Source organism: Sorex araneus, chromosome 11 (genome assembly GCF_027595985.1).
Source record: "Sorex araneus isolate mSorAra2 chromosome 11, mSorAra2.pri, whole genome shotgun sequence".
Classification (NCBI taxonomy): domain Eukaryota; kingdom Metazoa; phylum Chordata; class Mammalia; order Eulipotyphla; family Soricidae; genus Sorex; species Sorex araneus.
Window position 1 is genome coordinate 692829 of NC_073312.1, and position 18291 is coordinate 711119.

Below are 18291 nucleotides of genomic sequence, written 5' to 3' on the forward strand. Positions count from 1 at the left end.
GAGGCCTCCGGGTCAGGGCTGGGTCCTGAGGGGCCCAAGGGGAGGGCAGAGGGCGACCCTGTTCTGGCACGTGGGGTGGGGCCGCAGCTGGTCCTGCTGGCCCTGCAGGCAGGCAGCTGCCAGCTGCAATCCCTCTGCCTGTCCTGCCCTTTGCCCATCACCCCAGGCTCAGGAGGCCAGTGGCCCTGGCCAGGTCAAGTCTTGCACTCGGAGTCCTGCACCCAGAGTGGTACCTGCTGCCCAGCAAGTCCTGACCAGGGCTGGGCCATGTCTGCAGGCCGTGGAACTCGGCTGGATCCTGAGCCCCGCGGCAGGCATCATGTGAGGACAGGACAGGCTGTGTGAGGGAGTCCCTGCAGCCCCCTGGCATCAGAGGTTCTACACAAGGAAGGAGAGTGGACGAGGCTGTGCTGGGCAGCCAGGCCTGAGCCTCACTGCTGGGTAGTGGGCAGAGGTGTGCAGTGTGTGGAGCAGAGGGGCTTCTGGAAAGTTCTGGAGGAAGACCTGGAGGACCGGAGGCCATAGGAACCATCCCCACCCGCCTCCCTGCACCCCAGAGGTCACTCCTGGCTCTGCATTTGGGGGTCATTCCTGATCTGGCCCAAGGGACCCTATGGGGTGCTGCATGCAAGGCAAACACCCTCTCCACTGTGCTCACTCCAGCCACAGAGAAGTTTCTTATCTGCAGAGTGGCAGCAGGTGTGTGGGTGGACGTGCTCCCCTTCTGTGGGGTGCTCCCAAGGCCCCATCTGCTTGTGGGGTGTACGTGTCTGTGAGGTGTATGTGCTCCCCAAGGCCCTGTCTATGGGTGGACACGCCTCCTGAAGCCCCAACTGTCTGCGGGCTGTCACTGGTCCCTGAGACATGCTCCCCTGTCCCCGCCTGTGAGGTGAAAGTGCTCCCCAGCCTGGTCTCTGGCGCCCTCTAGCTGTGTGCACGGCTCCAAGTCTCAGGACGGAACAGCTGCCTTTCTGCTGGCCTGAGGCCAGAAGCACTTGCACGATGTGGACACTGTCCCTGACACCGAGTCTCCAGGAAGCCGTGGCCTCAGGCTGGACAAGGGACAGCCCTTGGCAGGAAGAGCCCCTCCTTCCAATGGCCAGGGCTGGTGGGTGTCACCTACTGGGCAGGAACGAGTCTGTGGCCGATGGGGCTCGGGGGCGGTCTCCCTTTATTGGGGGGAAGCGGAGGAGGCAGAGGGGGACAGCTCAGGACACATATCCGCAATGAGGTCCAGTGACACCGGAAAGGGACACAATGAGTGGGTTCCAGAACGTCTCCCGGGCTGTCCCCACCTGGGGCTTCTGTGCAGATGTGTCGAGTGGGAACTCCGGTGGCATTTCATCCCCTGGACCAGCCTCTCTGGCCCTTTCTGCCCCTCTTGCTTTGGGGCCACTTGTGCCATCCAGCCATGTGCAGACCCGTGCCCACAGGCCTCTCCCAGCATGGGGGGGTCAGAACTCCCGGGGCAGGGATCCCACAGTCTGCCCCTTCCGCTTCAGACCCAGGCACACCTCAGCCACGCTGACAGATCGGGGCTCTCAAGAGAGAGGCCGGGCGCCCCTCCCCCTCTCTCGGAACAGAGGGTCCCTGCCCCGGGCCCCGAGTCCTTCTGCCATGGCACTGCGGAGAACAGACACAGCTTGAGTCCGAGAGCGCGGGATGACACGGCCTTTATGTGCTCACTCGAGACCCTCCTGGAGGGCATTCCAGACCACAGGGCACTGCCGCTTCAGTCCCTTCAGATGGGGAGGGAGGGAGTGAGGCTGGGCCTGGGGCGTCCACCCCAGACGCTGAGTGAGGCTGGCTTCTGACTTCAGGCTGGCTCTGGGCCTGGCTTTCTGTGTTGACCATCACACACGTTTACCCCTTTTCTTGGTGCTTTTAAACCCTCGTGATGCTCCTTGTCCAAAACAGATTACGGAGGGAATTCTGAAATGGAAGAAAGGCCGAGACCACAGTAGTGCTATGGTCTTCTCGGACCCGGGACATCGCCCAGGCACGGGGCCTCTGTGTGGCCGGCAGAGGCAGCACCCCCGAGCTGACCCCTCCCCAGCTACTCTTTTCTGCCAAAACCCAGCCAAAGCCGTCCTGACTTGTTTCTACCACCAGACATGGCCCCACCTCCCCACACAAGGTTCTCAAGGCTCTCTCCTGCCTGGAGTGCTCCCCAGGGCAGGCCTTCCAGTGCTCCAGGCACATGGTCAACCCAGTAGACACGGCACACAGCAGACACACAACACACACATAGCAGACAAGCAACAGTGCACATAGCAGGCACGCAACACACAGCAGACACGCAGGAGGCACATAACACACACACAGCAGACCCGCAGCACACACACAGCAGGCACACAGCACACAGTGGACACGCAGGAGGCACAGCAGTGGCTGGCCCCAACATGCAGGGTCAGTGGCCTGCAGCTGAGGGGACAGGAGTCCCGCCTCCAAGTCAGAGCCGAGTCACGGTGCTCACACAGCCATGTCGGGCTCCCTGGACACGAGGACAGTGCCAGTGAGCAGAGTTCACCTCCCTGCCGATGAGTGAGGTTGGCTGCTGACCACAGGTGGGCTCCGGGCCAGGGTCTCTGTGTCGACAGCACCGCGAAGGCGCACCCACAACCCAGCCACGTGCTCAGAGAGCCAGCGCTGGCCCCCACTGGGGGAAGCGGTGGAGACTGACCTGCGGCCAGGCTCTGCGGGGGGTGCTGTGTGTGCAGAGCAGACTTCCATGGCATCCCCTTCGGACCGCTCCCCGTCACCACCTAGGGCTCCTGTCGGCACACACGGGGCAGTAGGACTGCAAGGAAAGAGGGTGGACAGCTGCATGGGCACCCCCAGAGCCCCAGCCGTTCCCGGGAATGAGCTCCAGGGAGAAGCTTTCCTCCTCCACCCTGACCCCGCCACGGCCCAGCTCGGGGCACAAACGCCAGCTCTGCTCTGTCTCAGTAGCGCCCCATGTGGCCTGGGGCAGGAACACGCTTCCCGCCAGCCCAGGGGTCAGCGGTGCAAGAGTGTTGTGTGGGACCTGCAGGAGTGAGCCTGGGGCAGGCACGGTGGGTTTCTCAGCGCAGAGACTGCAGGGGGAGGGCGCGCCTTACTCTGGAGGCCTGTGGAAACCCTGCCCGGCGCAGTGAGTGCTCAGGAGCTCAGCGGACCAGGCAGCCCTGGGGCAGCTGCAGTGCGCCATGCCACACTGACTGGGAGTGGCTGCCAGCTCTGTGAACCTAGCCAGGAAGTCAGACAAAACTCCAGGGCCCCAAGCAGGAGGCTGAGCTGGGTGGCCTCCAGCGCCAGACCCCTCTGGGCAGTGACTCCCCACGTGCCAGGAGCCAGCTAGGATGGCAGGGGCCATGGTACATCCTGGCTCCCTGTGGACGCAGGCTGGAAGGCTGTGCCCGCACCTCGCACACCCCTGGCCTTTCCGGGGCCTGTCGAACCGGAAGTCTGCGGGGTAGAGGTGACTTGTCACCAGGTGATTCTTCCTGTCTCTGCTGCTCCTGAACTTCTCGGTACAGCCTTCCACCAAGCACTGGTACTGAAGCAGAAAGGGGGTCACCTCCGAGCCCCCCCCCCACACCTCAGCATGGGGCGCGCCCCCCGCTCCGCGCCACCCACCATGGCCTGCCGTTCAGACAGGACCTGGAACAGTGCGTCGTGCCACTCCAGGATGTGGGTGTCCAACAGGTGGCTGGAGGGGAAGGCCCGCTTGCAGGAGGCGCAGACGTTCTCGTGCAGCGCGTGGTAGTGGTGCTCATAGGCCTGCAGTGTGTCGAACAGCTGGCGGCAGCCAGCCACCTGGCAGGGAAACTCGGCCACCCTAGCGAGGAAGCACGGAGGGCTAGGCCCCCGAGGGCAAGACAAGACCCTCTGTCCTTGCCCACATGCCCAACAGGACGTCGTGAGTTTCTGCTGCGATCTCAAGCTCTGCTCTCTGAAGAGGCATTACACCCGGGCCAACTGGGCGGGCACCAGGGAGAACAGGCACTACGTGAGAGGACTGGGATGGCGCTCACCTCGGCCTTTCCGGCACCTCGGTCACCTGCATGAGCACGTCCTGGAGGTACAGGTGCCGCTGCACGTCCCCATCCTGCAGGACAGATGCAGTGGGCTTGCCAGGACTGCACGCCCGCCCCGCAGAGCCCCGCCCCGCAGAGCCCCGCCCCCACCGAGCAGGCCACGCCCCCAAATGACCCGGCCCCATTCAGGTCCCGCCCACAGAGCCCCACCCTTCAGCAGGCCCCGCCCAGGGACAGATCCGCCACCACATGGCCCGGCCCATACAGCCCCGCCCACCCGCAGGCCCCGCCCACCCCACGGCGCCCTTCGCCGGCTCCGCGCGCGAACCTCGAAGAACTCGTGCTCCCGCGGGAAGCGCAGCCGGCGAGCCGCGAAGCAGAAGGGCGCGGCCCCGGCCGCGGGGTCCCGCTCCACAGGCAGCGGCTCGGCCGCCCCGGGCCCCGCTGCCAAGCGAGAGAAGAGCGCGGGAGGGAGCTGCATGGCGCGCACGTCCCCGCGCCGCACCCGCCGGCCACCGTCGCGCGGCGCCCGGCCCGGCCGGAAGTGACGCCAGGACGGCCGTGACGTCACGCGAGCCGCCGCCTGCGCGCCGGGAGGGCTTTGGCGGGCTCGGCGGGCGCTCGCGTGCGGTGAGTCGGGGCGGGCGCCCCTCGCGCCCCCGCGCCCGCCCCGCGAGGCCGAGCGTGGGTGGACAGCGGCCGGGCCGGAGGGGCGTCTTCCCGAGACCGGACAGGCGTCCGCTGCCGACCCCAGGCCCTGCCGGCGCCGTGGGGCTGCCCCCAGCCCCGAGCGATCCGCGCCGGGGGAGGGAAGGGTGGGCACAGACCACCGCAGCCGCCGAGTGCCCCCAGCCGACCCGGGACGCTGGTCCAGAGGAGCGTTTGTCCCCCTGAGGCCCGAACTCGCGTCAGGCTCAGATACAGATGCCCCCACCTGCTCCGCGGGTTCGCGTGTGGCCCGGGACTCCTGCCAGTCTCTCCATCCTGGCTCTCTGGAGTTACACAGGGGCGTCAGACCTTTTACGGGGCACCCAGCCTTTAAGAATCCACTGAGGGGCTGAGCAGTAGTAGAGCAGGCAGGGTGCTTGCCTTGCACTCTGCTGACCCGGGTTCAACCCCTGGCGTCCCATATTGCCCCTGAGCACTGCCAGTAGTAATTCCTGAGTGCTCTGAGCATCTGTGAGTGTGGCCCCCCCAAAAAACAAATCAACTGAAATATCTCAGGGCTCTGGAAAGAAAGTAGCCAGTCCTGGTTTGGTCCCCAGCACCACTTAACATTCTCCTGAGCCCTGCCCGTCAGGTGTGGTTCCCCCCAGGAAAGAAAGATTCTAGAAAACTGACAGATACAGTATCTCTGCTGGGCCAGGGAGCAGCTGAAAGTGCAGAGGCTGCACCCCCAGCCTCAGGTGTCACCCTTAGTTGCAACTGTAACTGTGATGACCTGGCTTCCTGTTTGTGAGCCCAAGTCAAAATAACTTCCTTTAACACGTCTGTGAGCATGTGTTTGTAGCTGAATCAACTCTGTGGTCGCGATCTGGGGTTCTTCCTGATGGGGTGTCAGTGACAGCTGCACCCTGCAGGCTCCTATCCATGGCTTCAGCCATGTGACCTGCACCATGCTCACCACAGCATCTTTTTTTTTTCTTTTTGGGTCACACCCAGCAATGCACAGGGGCTACTCCTGGCTCTGCACTCAGGTATTACCCCTGGTGGTGCTCAGGGGACCATATGGGATGCTGGGAATCAAACCCGGGTCGGCCTCGTGCAAGGCAAACACACTACCTGCTGTGCTATCACTCCAGCCCCTCGCCACAGCATCTTCATGCAGAGCGAAGTTTGGGTGGGAAAAGGCAATGTGGGCTGGGGAACAGATGGGCAGGGCACTGCCTTGGTACACCACTGACCCAGATTTGATCTTGATCACCCCATATGGTCCCCCGAGTATCACCAGGTGTGATCAGAAACCCAAGAGAAACCATGGCAATGTCAGCATGCAGCGCAGGCACATGGCTGAGGGGGGATAGAGCTGATTTGGGGCAGAAGTCAGGGGGCCACTCAGGTCAAGAAGGCCCATGTGGGAACAAGGGCAGTGACGTTCATGGTCAAGCTTCCCTGGCCCAGGACACTGCATCCCCTGGCGGGGTGGGGGGGTGCGCCCCACTAGTCCAAAACTGCCCCACACAAGCTGGCCTTGCTGTTCTAAGTGACTTCCTGTGCCCTTTAGGGGGATGATGTGACATTGCAGTCATCTGAAAAGCAGAAGTATGAGTGAGTTTCGGATCCACCATGACGTCAATGAACTGCTCAGCTTGCTGCGTGTGCACGGAGGGGATGGCGCTGAGGTCTACATCGACCTGCTGCAGAAGAACAGGACCCCGTACGTGACCACCACCGTGTCGGCACACAGCGCCAAGGTGAGCCAGCTGCACCGGGCAGCGGCTCCGACCTGCCCAGACTGCGAGTGCTGCCGCTCCCCTGGTTGTACTGGGTCGGTGGAGGTGTAGGGGACACATGGCCCTGAGGGCCTGCCTTGGAACCCAGCTGACCGCCCTGTGCCCTATGGGGAGGGGACAGGCGTCCAGACTAGACGTGGGTGGAAAAGGAAGCGTCAGTGCCATTTCCTGTTGAAGAGGGAAGGTCTCACGTTTCGTTTGTACGCAAGTGGAGCAACAGCTCTGATTCAGGGCAGAGCTGCTTGGGGGTCACAAGGCCTCAGTTACTCAGTCTTTGGGTAGGAGCATGAGACAGGGAGACGGGGTGGAAAGGAGTTTAAGAGCAGTCCCCGTCTGTTTAGTACGTCATTTGGGTCAGTGACACATCGTGCTCCTGAGCAGACTTCGGCGGACAGACAGACTGACTGGGTGGAGGGGGTGGGGCACATTCAGAGTGGGGGGAGAGAGTCAGGCTGCAGGAGGGGACGTGGGGGACTCGTCTCCTCTGCCCTCTCTTGCCGGGGAGCTTGGTATGAGTGTGTCATGGTGTGAGTGCTGTCTTAGTTCCTCCCAGAGCCGTCCAATCAGCTAACTGTCCTCAATAAACTTTTGGCTTTGGCTTTTGTTCTGTTCTTTGGTTTTTTGCAGCTTTGCTCGGGGATCCTGTGGGATTCCAGGGTTTGAATTCAGGCAGCCTGCGTGCTGCCTCCTCAGGCTCCTGAATGCAGGCTTCCCAGGCCTGATTTTTACTCTGTTTTGTTTGTTTGTTTTGTGTCACACCTGGCGATGCTCAGGGGTTACTCCTGGCTTATGCACTCCGAAATTACCTCTGGCGGTGCTCGGGGAACCATATGAGATGCTGGGAATCGAACCCGGGTTGGCCGCGTGCTAGGCAGATGCCCTACCTGCTGTGCTATTGCTCCAGCCCCTTTACTCTGGTTTTTAACTTACTCGCTTCTTTGATGATTGTCGCTAAATTGTTTTTGTTTGTTTCTAAGGTTAAAATAGCAGAATTTTCTCGTACACCGGAAGACTTTCTAAAGAAGTATGATGAGCTGAAGTCTAAAAGTACCAGGAACCTGGACTCGCTGGTGTACCTGCTGTCAAAGCTCACGGAGGACAGAGAGGTGGGTCTCGGGCCTGGGGACGGGTGGAGTGCCCCTGCCTGGCGCCTCTGTCTGCCGCCGCATTGCCCAAGGATGGGACCTGGGGGAGACACACAGCCGGGCTCAGTGACGCCAAGGAGGTTGCTGCCCGTCACACTCCTGTCTCGCCTCCCAGGCCCAGGGCCTGCGCTATGGGGCCCCACCAGGATGGGCTTGGAAGGGCTGTGGACTTCCTGCTGCAGGGAATAGCGGCAGCGCTGGGGTCGGGCACGTGGTGGCATGCAGCCCAGGGGAGCACAGCACAGGAGCCTCTGGCCTCCTGGACGCTGCGTGAGCCGCGGGGCCAGGGACGGGTGGGGTGCCCGGTGCATGCAGCCTTGCAGGCTGACACAGCTTTGTGCTCCCAGACGCTGCAGTACCTCCAGCACAATGCGCGGGCGAGAGCCGAGCTGGCAGCCGCTGCCAGCAGCACCCCCAGCTTTGGCGCCCCGGCCACAGCCTCCAAGATCTCTGCGCAGGAGCTGGAGGAGCTGAGGAAGCAGCTGGGCAGTGTGGCAGCGGGCTCCACCTTGCAGCAGGTACGGTCCCGCCGCCTGGGCCTGTCTGCAGAGCTGGGCTCTGCGCTGGGTGGGACCTGACTCCGGCTCACCACTGCCGCTCCCAAGCCTGGGTGACGCGGGGCGCTCGGCGGGGTGTCGTCTGCGCGAGGTGCGAGGTGCTTGCCCAGCGGCCAGAGCGGCGAATGCTCACAGCACTGTCCGTGAGCCCTATGCTGACCCCACCGGGGCATGAATGTGACCCCCTGAGCTTCCATACCGAGCAGTGGGCCTGGCCTGGAGAGCAGATGTGCTTTGTTTGTTTGGGGGCCACAGCCAGTGCTCGGGGATCCCTCCTGCTGGGGCTCAGGGGGCCATTTGGGATCTGGGGATCGAACCCAGATCCCCCACGTGCACGGCCGGTCCCTTGGTCCCTGTACAGTCTCTCCAACCCTGACGTGTGCTTTGACTCCTTTTCCTTCCCTTAGTTCCTAGAATTGCTTTTCTGGTGATCCTTTCGAGACAGTTCTCGTTGGGTTATTTTCTTTAACGTGGGATTTTTTCTTCAGGGGAGCCACTCCCGGCAGTGCCTGAGGGGTGCTGCTAGCTTGGTGCTGCTTCAGGGCTTCTCTGGGCAGTGCTGGGGACCACGGGTCAGGGTCAGACCTTGTCCTCACACATGCGAAGGCTCCCTGAGCCCTTGGAGCTGGCCTGGCCTGTCTCCCCTCTGCCGAGCCTGTGCCTGACTCGGGAGCTGGTCTCAGCTGCCTCCATGGCCTTTGGGCCCTGGCGTGCTGCACTCCTGTGAGACTGAGCTCAGTGTGGGCTTGGCGGGTGCCGCAGCCTCTGTGGCACATGGTCTGGTCCTTCATCCATGCCTCCGAGTCCTCACACCACTGTCCCTGCCCCCTTACCCGCCAGCCTTGAGCAGGATCTCAGAGCTGTTCCCATGTGCCCAGCACTCTGCACTCTCACTCAGACTCCTCACCCCTGCAAAGGCAGTGGCAACGGTATAGGTGCCCAGGACAGTGGCCGAGGCACCGTCCGGCCCTGAGCCCTGGGCACAGGGCACCCTGGTGTGGAGGTGGCATGGCTGATGCCCGCACCAGAGCCGAGCAGAGGTGGTGCTTGGCCGCAGCCCATCGAAGGCTGGTTGTACTGAGTGTCTTCCTGGCCTTGTTCTTGGGGTGACGCCACCAGTCTCTGGAGCTTACAAGGAAGATGCTTCGAGACAAGCAGAACAAGAAGAATTCAGGCCAGCACCTCCCAGTCTTCCCCGCGTGGGTGTACGAGAGACCCACGCTGCTCGGGGACTTCCTGACTGGCTCGGGCCCAGGCACAGACACTGCCGTGCCCATAGGTATGTGCCATCTCCCCAGGCAACTAACGGCCGTCGTCGTCATGAGCTGGGGATTCAGCTGCCACCTTATGGGGACAGCGTAACTTGTTTTCGTTTCTTTGGCGGGGGGGGGGGCCTTTTTGGGCCATACCCGGCGGTGCACAGTGGTTGCTTCTGGCTCATGCACTCAGGATTTACTCCTGGCGATGCTCAGGGGACCATATGGGATGCTGGGAATCAAACCCGGGTCGGCCGCATGCAAGGCAAACGCCCTCCCTGCTGTGCTATCGCTCCAGCCCCTTGTTCTCACTCCTGTGACCTTCTGAGGAGGTCGTGGAGGGCAGTGGGTGGGGAGGCTGGGGAGTGGCTCCAGCTGGTGTCTGCCTGCAGGCTCGCTGCCCCTGGCCGCCCAGGAGTCCGCCATGGTGGAGGACCTGCTGTACGTACTGGTGGGCGTGGACGGCAGGTACATCACAGCCCAGCCCCTGACCGGGAGGCAGAGCCGCACCTTCCTCCTAGACCCCAACCTGGACTTATCCATCCGGGAGCTGGTGGGCAGGATCCTGCCAGTGGCTGCCAGTTACTCCACCGTCACCAGGTAGGTGCCGAACCGGAGCTGTGAGGGTCTTTAGCTCACGCTCCGGGTACAACCCACAGCTTGGGGAGGGGCAGCTGCCTGCATTTTCTTCTAAAGAGCCCTGCAGGGCTGTAGCTGTAGGGCAGCAGGGAGGACACTTGCCCTGTGCGTGGCTGGCCTGGGCTTGATGCCTGGCATCCCAGAGGCCTCCCGAGCCCCGCCAGGATCGATCTGTGTGTGCACACCCAGGATTAAGTCACCGAGCTCTTGCTGCGACCTGGCTCCTGGGGACCCCTGTGCAGGCAGAGGCTGGGGTTGATTCTGCGTGTGCCCCCAGGTTCATTGAAGAGAAGTCCTCCTTCGAGTACGGGCAGGTGAACCATGCCCTGGCGGCAGCCATGCGGACCCTGGTGAAGGAGCACCTGATTCTGGTCACGCAGCTGGAGCAGCTGCAGCGCCAGGGGCTCCTGTCACTGCAGAAGCTCTGGTTCTACGTCCAGCCAGCCATGCGCACCATGGACATCCTGGCCTCTCTGGGTACGCCTGCCCGCCACCTCAGCCAGGCGTGCGCGGCTGCTGGAGGGGCCGTTACGGGACGTGGCTGGGCTTCCCGTACCAGGAGCTGGTTGCCTGTGGGTGGTGAGGCAGGGCCTTGCGGGGGGAAGACCCGAAGGGTCTGTCAGCACGTCTTCCCCCAGAAGAGGGGGGGACGAACCGCGGGTTCCGGGCCGCTCCCCTTTGTGTGCTGAGCCCCTCTTCTCCTGTAGCCACGTCCGTGGACAAAGGCGAGTGTATGGGGGGGTCCACCCTCAGCCTTCTGCATGATCGCAGCTTCAACTACACGGGTGACAGCCAGGCACAGGAGCTGTGCCTCTACCTCACCAAGGCCGCCAGCGTGCCCTACTTTGAGATCCTGGAGAAGTGGATCTACAGAGGCATCATCGACGACCCTTACAGGTGAGGGCAGACGCAGGAGGGCCTCCTGCAGCAGAGGTGAGAGGCGGGCATGGGGACCGTGGCCGGGGGTGTGCCTTGTCCCCCTCGGTGGGTTCTGTGCCGGCAGAAATGTCCATGCCTCCTTGATGGGCCCTGACCTCCCATCACACACCAGAGCATATGGCCGCCGAAGGTGAATCGTATGAGGATCATAGCCCATTGACGTGTATTTTTAAGGTGGTTTTATTGGGGGCCAGAGTGGTAGTACAGTGGGTAGGCCGTTTGCCTTGTACATAGCCAACCCAGGTTCAATCCCTGGCATCCCATATGGTCCCCCCGAGCACTGCCAGGAGTAATTCCTGAGTGCAGAGCCAGGAAGAACCCCTAAGCATCGCTGGATGTGATCCAAAGAGCCAAAAAAAAAAAAAAAAAAGGTGGTTTCATTGATGTGTCTTTATTTTTCTTTGCTCTTTGGGGTGTGACTCTGGCTCTGTGCTGGAGCCTGCTCTCGGTACCATATCAAACCTGGCTTCAGCCCACCCGAGCCCTCTGTCCCACCTGCTGCCAGGGGGGTTTGATCTGTCTGGAAACCATGTGCGCTTGGTCTTGTGTGACAGTCGCTCGGCCGTGGACTGAGGCGCGGCTGCCCGGAGGCGAGAAGGGAGGCCCCTTCAGCCTCCCCTTGGTCTCCGCTTGCACCTGAGCCCCGGTTGGCGTCCTGCACAGTGGCGTGAGGGGCCGCCACCGTGGCCAGCCTGCTTGCCCCGGCCCCGTGGTGCACGGCGCCTGTCACTAAGCCACCGTGTGCTCGCAGTGAGTTCATGGTGGAGGAGCACGAGCTGCAGAAGGAGAAGATCCAGGAGGACTACAACGACAAGTACTGGGAGCAGCGCTACACGGTGGTGCAGAGGCACATCCCGTCCTTCCTGCAGAAGATGGCCGGCAAGGTCCTGAGCACAGGTGCGCTCCAAACCAGCCTCCTCCCAGGCCTGAGCGCGCCTGATTACAGCTGACCACGCCTGTTCCTGACCGTGCCTGACAGTCTGACTGCCTGACCGTGCCCGACTACGCCTGACCGTGCCTGACTACGCCTGACTGTGCCTGACTGTGCCTGACCATGCCTAACAGTGCCTGACTACGCCTGACTGTGCCTGACCACGCCTGACAGTCTGACTGTGCCTGACCACACCTGACAGTCTGACTGTGTCTGACTACGCCTGACCATGCCTGACCGTGCCTGACTATGCCTGACCGTGGCTGTCTGTGCCTGACTGCCTGACAGTCTGACCATGCCTGACAGTGTTACTCTGCCTGACCACACCTCACCGCGCCTGACTGTGCCTGAACATGCCTGACTGCATCTGACTGTGCCTGACCGTTCCTGACCATGCCTGACAGTGTGACTGTGCCTGACTGCACTGACTATGCCTGACTGTGCCTGAGCCTGTCAGCACCTAACTGTGCCTGACAGCATCTGACTGTGCCTGGCAGTGTCTGACTTTATCTGACTGGCTGATCATGCCTGACTGTGCCTGACAGTGTTTGGCTGCTCCTGATAGTGTGTGACTGTGCCTAACCATACCTGACTGTGCCTGACTATACCTGTCTGTGCCTGACAGTGTGTGACTGCGCCTGACTGTGCCTGACTGCACTGGCTGCCTGACTGCCTAACTGCACCTGACTGCGCCTGACAGTGTTTGGCTGCTCCTGATAGTGTGTGATTGTGCCTAACCATACCTGACCGTGCCTGACAGTGTATGACTGCGCCTGACGGTGTCTGACTGTGCCTGACTACGCCTGACTGTGGCTCACCGTGGCTGAGTCCTGGCTGTGACCAAGCTCTGCTTCTGCCGCCGTATCTCTGCCTACTGTTGCTTTTAGACACTGTTGTAGACACTGGGCCCCCACCCTGGGCCCAGTAGGCTATATGTCAGGGTCCCATGATCCTTTTCCTTGGTGCCTCTGGGAAGGCTGAGGGAGGGGAGTCCTGAGTGCTGAGTCCCTGTTCTTGGGAGGGCCAGCGAGGAGCAAACTGCCAGGGGCTCTGGGACCTGGTGACCAAAGACCGGACACGCCTGTTTCCCATCCTGTGTGGTCCAGTGTCCAGGAAGAGTCACTGGACACTGACGTGTCCCAGTCACGTCCCCTGGTTCATTCTCGAGCCCTGTACCAGGCTGACAGGGTGGGGCCTGGATATGCCGCCAGGCTGAGCTGGCCCTGGCCCTGGGCGGTGGCACTGTCTGGACACGGGCGGGGGCGTCCAAAGCGTCCTTGGGGTCGGCTTGTTCCTGGGACCCGAGACCTTGGGAGGACCATGGGTTCAAGTCCTGCAGGCCTGGCTGCTGCCATGTCTGAGACCCAGGTCTGTGCTCCGGCTCCCTGCAGGGAAGTACCTCAATGTGGTCAGGGAGTGTGGCCGTGACGTCACCTGCCCCGCCGCCAAGGAAGTCGTGTACACGCTGAAGGAGCGTGCCTACGTGGAGCAGATCGAGACGGCCTTCAGCTATGCCAGCCAGGTGCTGCTGGGCTTCCTGCTGCAGGAGCAGGAGCTGGTGGCACACCTCAGGTAACTGCGCTGGGTCTGCAGGGCCAGTGCCACCCTCACGGGGCCGGGGGCCACCAGGGGCCCCCGCCACAGCCCCAGCCCCTCTGTCCTGCGGTGGTCCCAGCTGCCCGCCCTGTGTGCCTGGACCTGCTGTCGAGCCCCCCTGCAGGTGCCCAGGCCTCACGGCAGACACCCCCATGTCTGCCCCAACAGGTCCATCAAGCGCTACTTCCTGATGGACCAGGGGGACTTCTTCGTGCATTTCATGGACCTCACGGAGGAGGAGCTGAAGAAGCCCGTGGACAACATCGCACCCTCCCGCCTGGAGGCTCTCCTGGAGCTGGCCCTGCGCATGAGCACCGCCAACACTGACCCCTTCAAGGACGACCTCAAGGTGGGCGGAGCAGGCCCTCTGGGTCTGAGCAGACGCGCTGCAGGAGCCTGGCCCCGAGAGACGAGGCTGGTGCCGCTGTCTCCTGACGCTTGTTCGTCCCAGTGCTGTGGGCCGCCTCGGCCGGCCGGTCAGCAGTGTCCCTCCCCCTCCGCATCCGTCTGTAGGCTCAGGCACAGCGAGGGCAGTGTGGGTGGTCTTGTTTCTGTTCCTGTTCTGGTGTCTGGGCAATCCCAGCCACGAGAGGCCACAATGGGGGCTCCTGTGTGCGGAGCCTGTGCTCCCTGTGGGGTGTGCTCACGCGGCTCTCCTGGCCTCCCTGGTCCTGTGGGAGGTGGTCCCGCCTTTGGCTGTCCATGGACAGGGGGCTGGGTCTCAGCCCGAGACTCGTGGAACTGAGTTCAGCCGGATTGTGCTGGGGGCCGGAGTCCGACCGGCTCTCGGATTCCTTTTCTCCCCAGATTGATCTGATGCCTCACGACCTCATCACTCAGCTGCTGCGTGTTCTGGCCATCGAGACCAAGCAGGAGAAGGCCATGGTCCAGGCCGACCCCACGGAGCTCACTCTGAGTGGCCTGGAGGCCTTTTCCTTTGACTATGTTGTCAAGTGGCCACTCTCGCTGATCATCAACAGGTGAGCGGGTCCCGTGCCCGTGACAAGACTGCATCCAGCCGGCGTCCACCTCGTATGAGGATGGGTGGCAGCTCCCACGTGCTTTGATGTCCCTGCGGTCCCCCAGCTGCCTGCACACAGGCGCCTCACAAGCCGTGACCAGCAGAGAGCCCTGGGCTCTGGCCTGACCCCTGGAGCCTCTTCCCCTCTTTTGCCCTGAGTTGAGGGGACCAACGCGGTGCTGGAGGCTGGGTCCCTGTGTGCCGTCCCTGCACTCCCTCTGGTTTCTTCTGGGGGGGCCACACCCGGCTATGCTCAGGTGTGGTCCTCTGAGCAACGCCAGGGGTAATTCCTGAGTGCAGAGCGAGGAGTAACCCCTGAGCATCAACAGGTGTGACCCAAAAAAGCTAAAAAAAAAAAAAAACCTGGGTATTGCACATGTGAAGGTTCAATCCTTCCATAGCCCCCCCAAAAAAAACGCACACAGTGAGCTTGCTGCTCTCAAGCGCCCAGAGATGGTGAGGCCTCTGAGCCTCTGTAGGTTTGGTTTTGGCCCACACCCGGCAGTGCTCAGGACGCACTCCTGGTCCTGCTCAGCTCTCATCCTGGTGGGGCCCGGGCTGGGCGCGTGCTCTGCCCACCCCCTCCCGCTCCAGCCTGGCTCTGTCTTGAAGGAAAGCGCTGACCCGCTACCAGATGCTCTTCCGACACATGTTCTACTGCAAACACGTGGAGCGGCAGCTGTGCAGCGTGTGGGTCAGCAACAAGGCGGCCAAGCAGTGCTCCCTGCACTCGGCCAAGTGGTGCGCCCCGCCCCCGAGGGAGGCGCTCCCCCAGCCCGGGTCCCCCCCTCCCCACGGGAAGCCCTCCCCCAGCTCCTGTGTCACCCGCCCTGCATGTGCTTCGGGCCTGCCCCTTCTTCCTGCCCCGGCTCTGTGCCTGCTGGCCTGTGGCCCCTGTTCCGGCCCCGGGAGGGCTGGGGGCAGCTGGCGGCCCTGCCATGACTCCTGCCCGCAGGCTGGCCGGAGCTTTCACCCTGCGCCAGCGGATGCTGAACTTCGTCCAGAACATCCAGTACTACATGATGTTCGAGGTCATGGAGCCCACCTGGCACATCCTGGAGAAGAACCTGAGATCCGTGAGTCGCGGGCGTCTGGTGGGGAGCGAGCTGGGCCAGCCACGTGCAGGGCCAAGCCGTGGCCCCCCGTGAGGCTGCACTGGCCAGCGTGTTCCCGAGAGGGTGCTGTAGAGACGGGCTCAGGGGCACAGCCTGGTCTGTCTCGAGGGAAAGGGGTCCCGTGTATGCGGGCGGGGGGGCAGGCAGCAGCGGACACTGGGCCTCAGTGACTGGTCAGTCTCCGGGGGGGCCGCACACGGCACTCACATGTGGGGGAGGCCGTGTGCACGGGGGGGGCCATCTCCCTCCCCCCCTTGATTTTCACCTGTGGCCCTTGAACCGCCCTGGAGCCGCTGCCTGGGCCACTGTTGGGAGATGCAGCTGCAGGCGTGGGCAGTCCCCTTGTGTGGACCCCTCTGAGAGGCCCGTGCCCACCCCCCAGGCCTCCAACATCGATGACGTGCTGGGCCACCACACGGGCTTCCTGGACTCGTGCCTCAAGGACTGCATGCTGACCAACCCCGAGCTGCTGCGCGTCTTCTCCAAGCTCATGTCCGTGTGCGTCATGTTCACCAACTGCATGCAGGTATGCGGGCGGGCGGGCGCGCGGCACCTGTGCCAACTGCATGCAGGTACATGGGGCGGGCGCACGGCACCTGTGCCAACTGCATGCAGGTGCGCGGGCGGGCACGCGGCACCTGTGCCAACTGCATGCAGGTATGCGGGCGGGCGGGCGCGCGGCACCTGTGCCAACTGCATGCAGGTACATGGGGCGGGCGCACGGCACCTGTGCCAACTGCATGCAGGTGCGCGGGCGGGCACGCGGCACCTGTGCCAACTGCATGCAGGTACGCGGGCGGGCGCGCGGCACCTGTGCCAACTGCATGCAGGTACATGGGGCGGGCGCGCGGCACCTGTGCCAACTGCATGCAGGTACGCGGGCGGGCGCGCGGCACCTGTGCCAACTGCATGCAGGTACGCGGGGTGGGCAGCACCTATGCCAACTGCATGCAGGTACATGGGGCGGGCGCACGGCACCTGTGCCAACTGCATGCAGGTACGCGGGGTGGGCAGCACCTATGCCAACTGCATGCAGGTACGCGGGCGGGTGGGCAGCACCTATGCCAATTGCATGCAGGTACGCGGGCGGGCAGGCAGCACCTATGCCAACTGCATGCAGGTACGCGGGTGGGCGCGCGGCACCTATGCCAACTGCATGCAGGTACGCGGGCGGGCGCGCGGCACCTAGGCTGACACTGGGGGTGAGTGAGCGGACAGGCTGGAGACAGGCTTGGGGACCCCAGAGCCGTGCCTGGCAACACTCGTCTCCTGGCCCCCAGAGGTTCACGCAGAGCATGAAGCTGGATGGAGAACTGGGCCCACGGGCGCTGGACCAGAGCAGCCTGCTGGGGCCACCCACCGAGGCCGAGCGGGCGGAGGAGCGCACCAGGAAGGAGCTCGCCAGGAAGGTGCGGCGGGCGGGCGGGCGGCCTGGGGCTTGTCGCAGCGCCTGAGCCTCTGGCACGGCGGACAGAGCAACTCCAGGCATGTGCCTGCGGGTGGGGCCCTTTGTCCACGCCTCACGGCCTCCCTGTCCCCCAGCACCTGGCCGAGCAGGTGGACGCCCCACAGCTGGACTCCAGCTTCGAGGCCACCATCAGCAAGTTTGACAAGAACTTCTCCGCACACCTGCTGGACCTCCTGGCTCGGCTGAGCATGTACAGCACCAGCGACTGTGAGCACGGCATGGCCAGCGTCATCTCCAGGTGCGCCCTGGCTCCCGGGGGAGCAGAGGTGCAGGGTGAGGGGCGGGGGTGCCAGGGAGGTGGGCCTTGTCCCGGGGCCCCCGGTTCAAAGGGGCCACAGCCCACAGCAGCAGAACCACGTGTGCCTGTGTCTGTGTACACGTGTTTGTGTCCCTGTGCCCTTGTGTGTGTGTTTGCATGTGGGTACCGGCTGTGCCCCAAGGAGACCCTTGCCCAGGTGGTCTCAGGAGCCCCCCACCCCCATAGGCTCGACTTCAACGGCTTCTACACTGAGCGCCTGGAGCGCCTGTCGGCAGAGAGGAGCCAGAGGGCAGTGCCCCAGGTGCCCGGCCCACGGGGGCCCCCGGCGCCAGCTCCCAGGGTCGCTGTCACTGCGCAGTGAGCCCCAGGGCCACTCCGTCCTGCTCCCCAAACCCTGGGCCCCTGCTGCCTCACCCACCCACCGACCTGCTGGCCAGGGCTGGGCCCTGCACCTTCTCTGCCCCGAATAAACAGTGCAACCCTGAGCTGAGTGTGGAGACTGTCTGCTGCTGGGCAGGGGGGTCGTGCCTGCCGTGCTCATAGCCCTGGGGCTCCCCAAAACCCGCCGAGCTGGTCCTGGGCTCAGGGCACCAGAGGGCAGCATGGGGGCTCCAGTGGCTGAGGAGGGAGGTGGGGACGCACCAGGGAAGGAGCGCCTGGGCCTGGAGCTGTCCACCCCACAGCCAGGCCATCCCTCGGGGACACGGGGACCCTGCGCCTCACAGCCAGGCCGCCCCTCGGGAGGGGACACGGGGACCCTGCGCCTCACAGCCAGGCTGCCCCTGGGGGACACGGGGACCCTGCGCCCCACAGCCAGGCCGTCCCTCGGGGACACAGGACCCTGCGCCCCACAGCCAGGCTGCCCCTTGGGGACACGGGGACCCTGCGCCCCA

At 63.6% G+C, this 18291-nt stretch overlaps 2 protein-coding genes across 2 annotated transcripts; one reads left to right on the top strand and one right to left on the bottom strand.

Annotated features, from left to right (window-relative positions):
- Positions 1-1164: 1164 nt before the first annotated feature.
- Positions 1165-4628, bottom strand: ZNF511 (zinc finger protein 511). The gene is made up of 6 exons (XM_055119391.1): positions 4348-4628; positions 4017-4090; positions 3619-3820; positions 3405-3538; positions 2684-2800; positions 1165-1932 (listed from the first exon to the last, which is right to left on the bottom strand). The coding sequence occupies exons 1-6, from the start codon at positions 4498-4500 to the stop codon at positions 1854-1856; spliced, it is 759 nt and encodes a 252-aa protein (XP_054975366.1). The 5' UTR covers positions 4501-4628; the 3' UTR covers positions 1165-1853.
- On the top strand, positions 4516-17883 carry TUBGCP2 (tubulin gamma complex associated protein 2). The gene is made up of 18 exons (XM_055119390.1): positions 4516-4649; positions 6244-6433; positions 7450-7578; positions 7965-8135; positions 9294-9453; positions 9823-10030; positions 10347-10546; positions 10777-10966; positions 11760-11905; positions 13331-13511; positions 13704-13884; positions 14343-14515; positions 15169-15297; positions 15512-15632; positions 16054-16197; positions 16952-17080; positions 17214-17377; positions 17624-17883. The coding sequence occupies exons 2-18, from the start codon at positions 6284-6286 to the stop codon at positions 17757-17759; spliced, it is 2712 nt and encodes a 903-aa protein (XP_054975365.1). The 5' UTR covers positions 4516-4649; positions 6244-6283; the 3' UTR covers positions 17760-17883.
- Positions 17884-18291: the final 408 nt, after the last annotated feature.

What these genes read in the sequence shown, in the direction of transcription:
- ZNF511 (XM_055119391.1), bottom strand. Translation starts at nt 4,500, where the DNA reads ATGCAGCTCCCTCCCGCGCTCTTCTCTCGCTTGGCAGCGGGGCCCGGG. An exon ending in TGTCTGAACGGCAGGCCATG is followed by an intron (nt 3,539 to 3,618) that starts GTGGGTGGCGCG and finishes TTTCTGCTTCAG; the next exon opens with TACCAGTGCTTGGTGGAAGG. An exon ending in AAAGGCCAGGGGTGTGCGAG is followed by an intron (nt 2,801 to 3,404) that starts GTGCGGGCACAG and finishes CTTTCCTTGCAG; the next exon opens with TCCTACTGCCCCGTGTGTGC.
- TUBGCP2 (XM_055119390.1), top strand. Translation starts at nt 6,284, where the DNA reads ATGAGTGAGTTTCGGATCCACCATGACGTCAATGAACTGCTCAGCTTG. An exon ending in CCTTCAAGGACGACCTCAAG is followed by an intron (nt 13,885 to 14,342) that starts GTGGGCGGAGCA and finishes TTTTCTCCCCAG; the next exon opens with ATTGATCTGATGCCTCACGA. An exon ending in TCCCTGCACTCGGCCAAGTG is followed by an intron (nt 15,298 to 15,511) that starts GTGCGCCCCGCC and finishes TCCTGCCCGCAG; the next exon opens with GCTGGCCGGAGCTTTCACCC.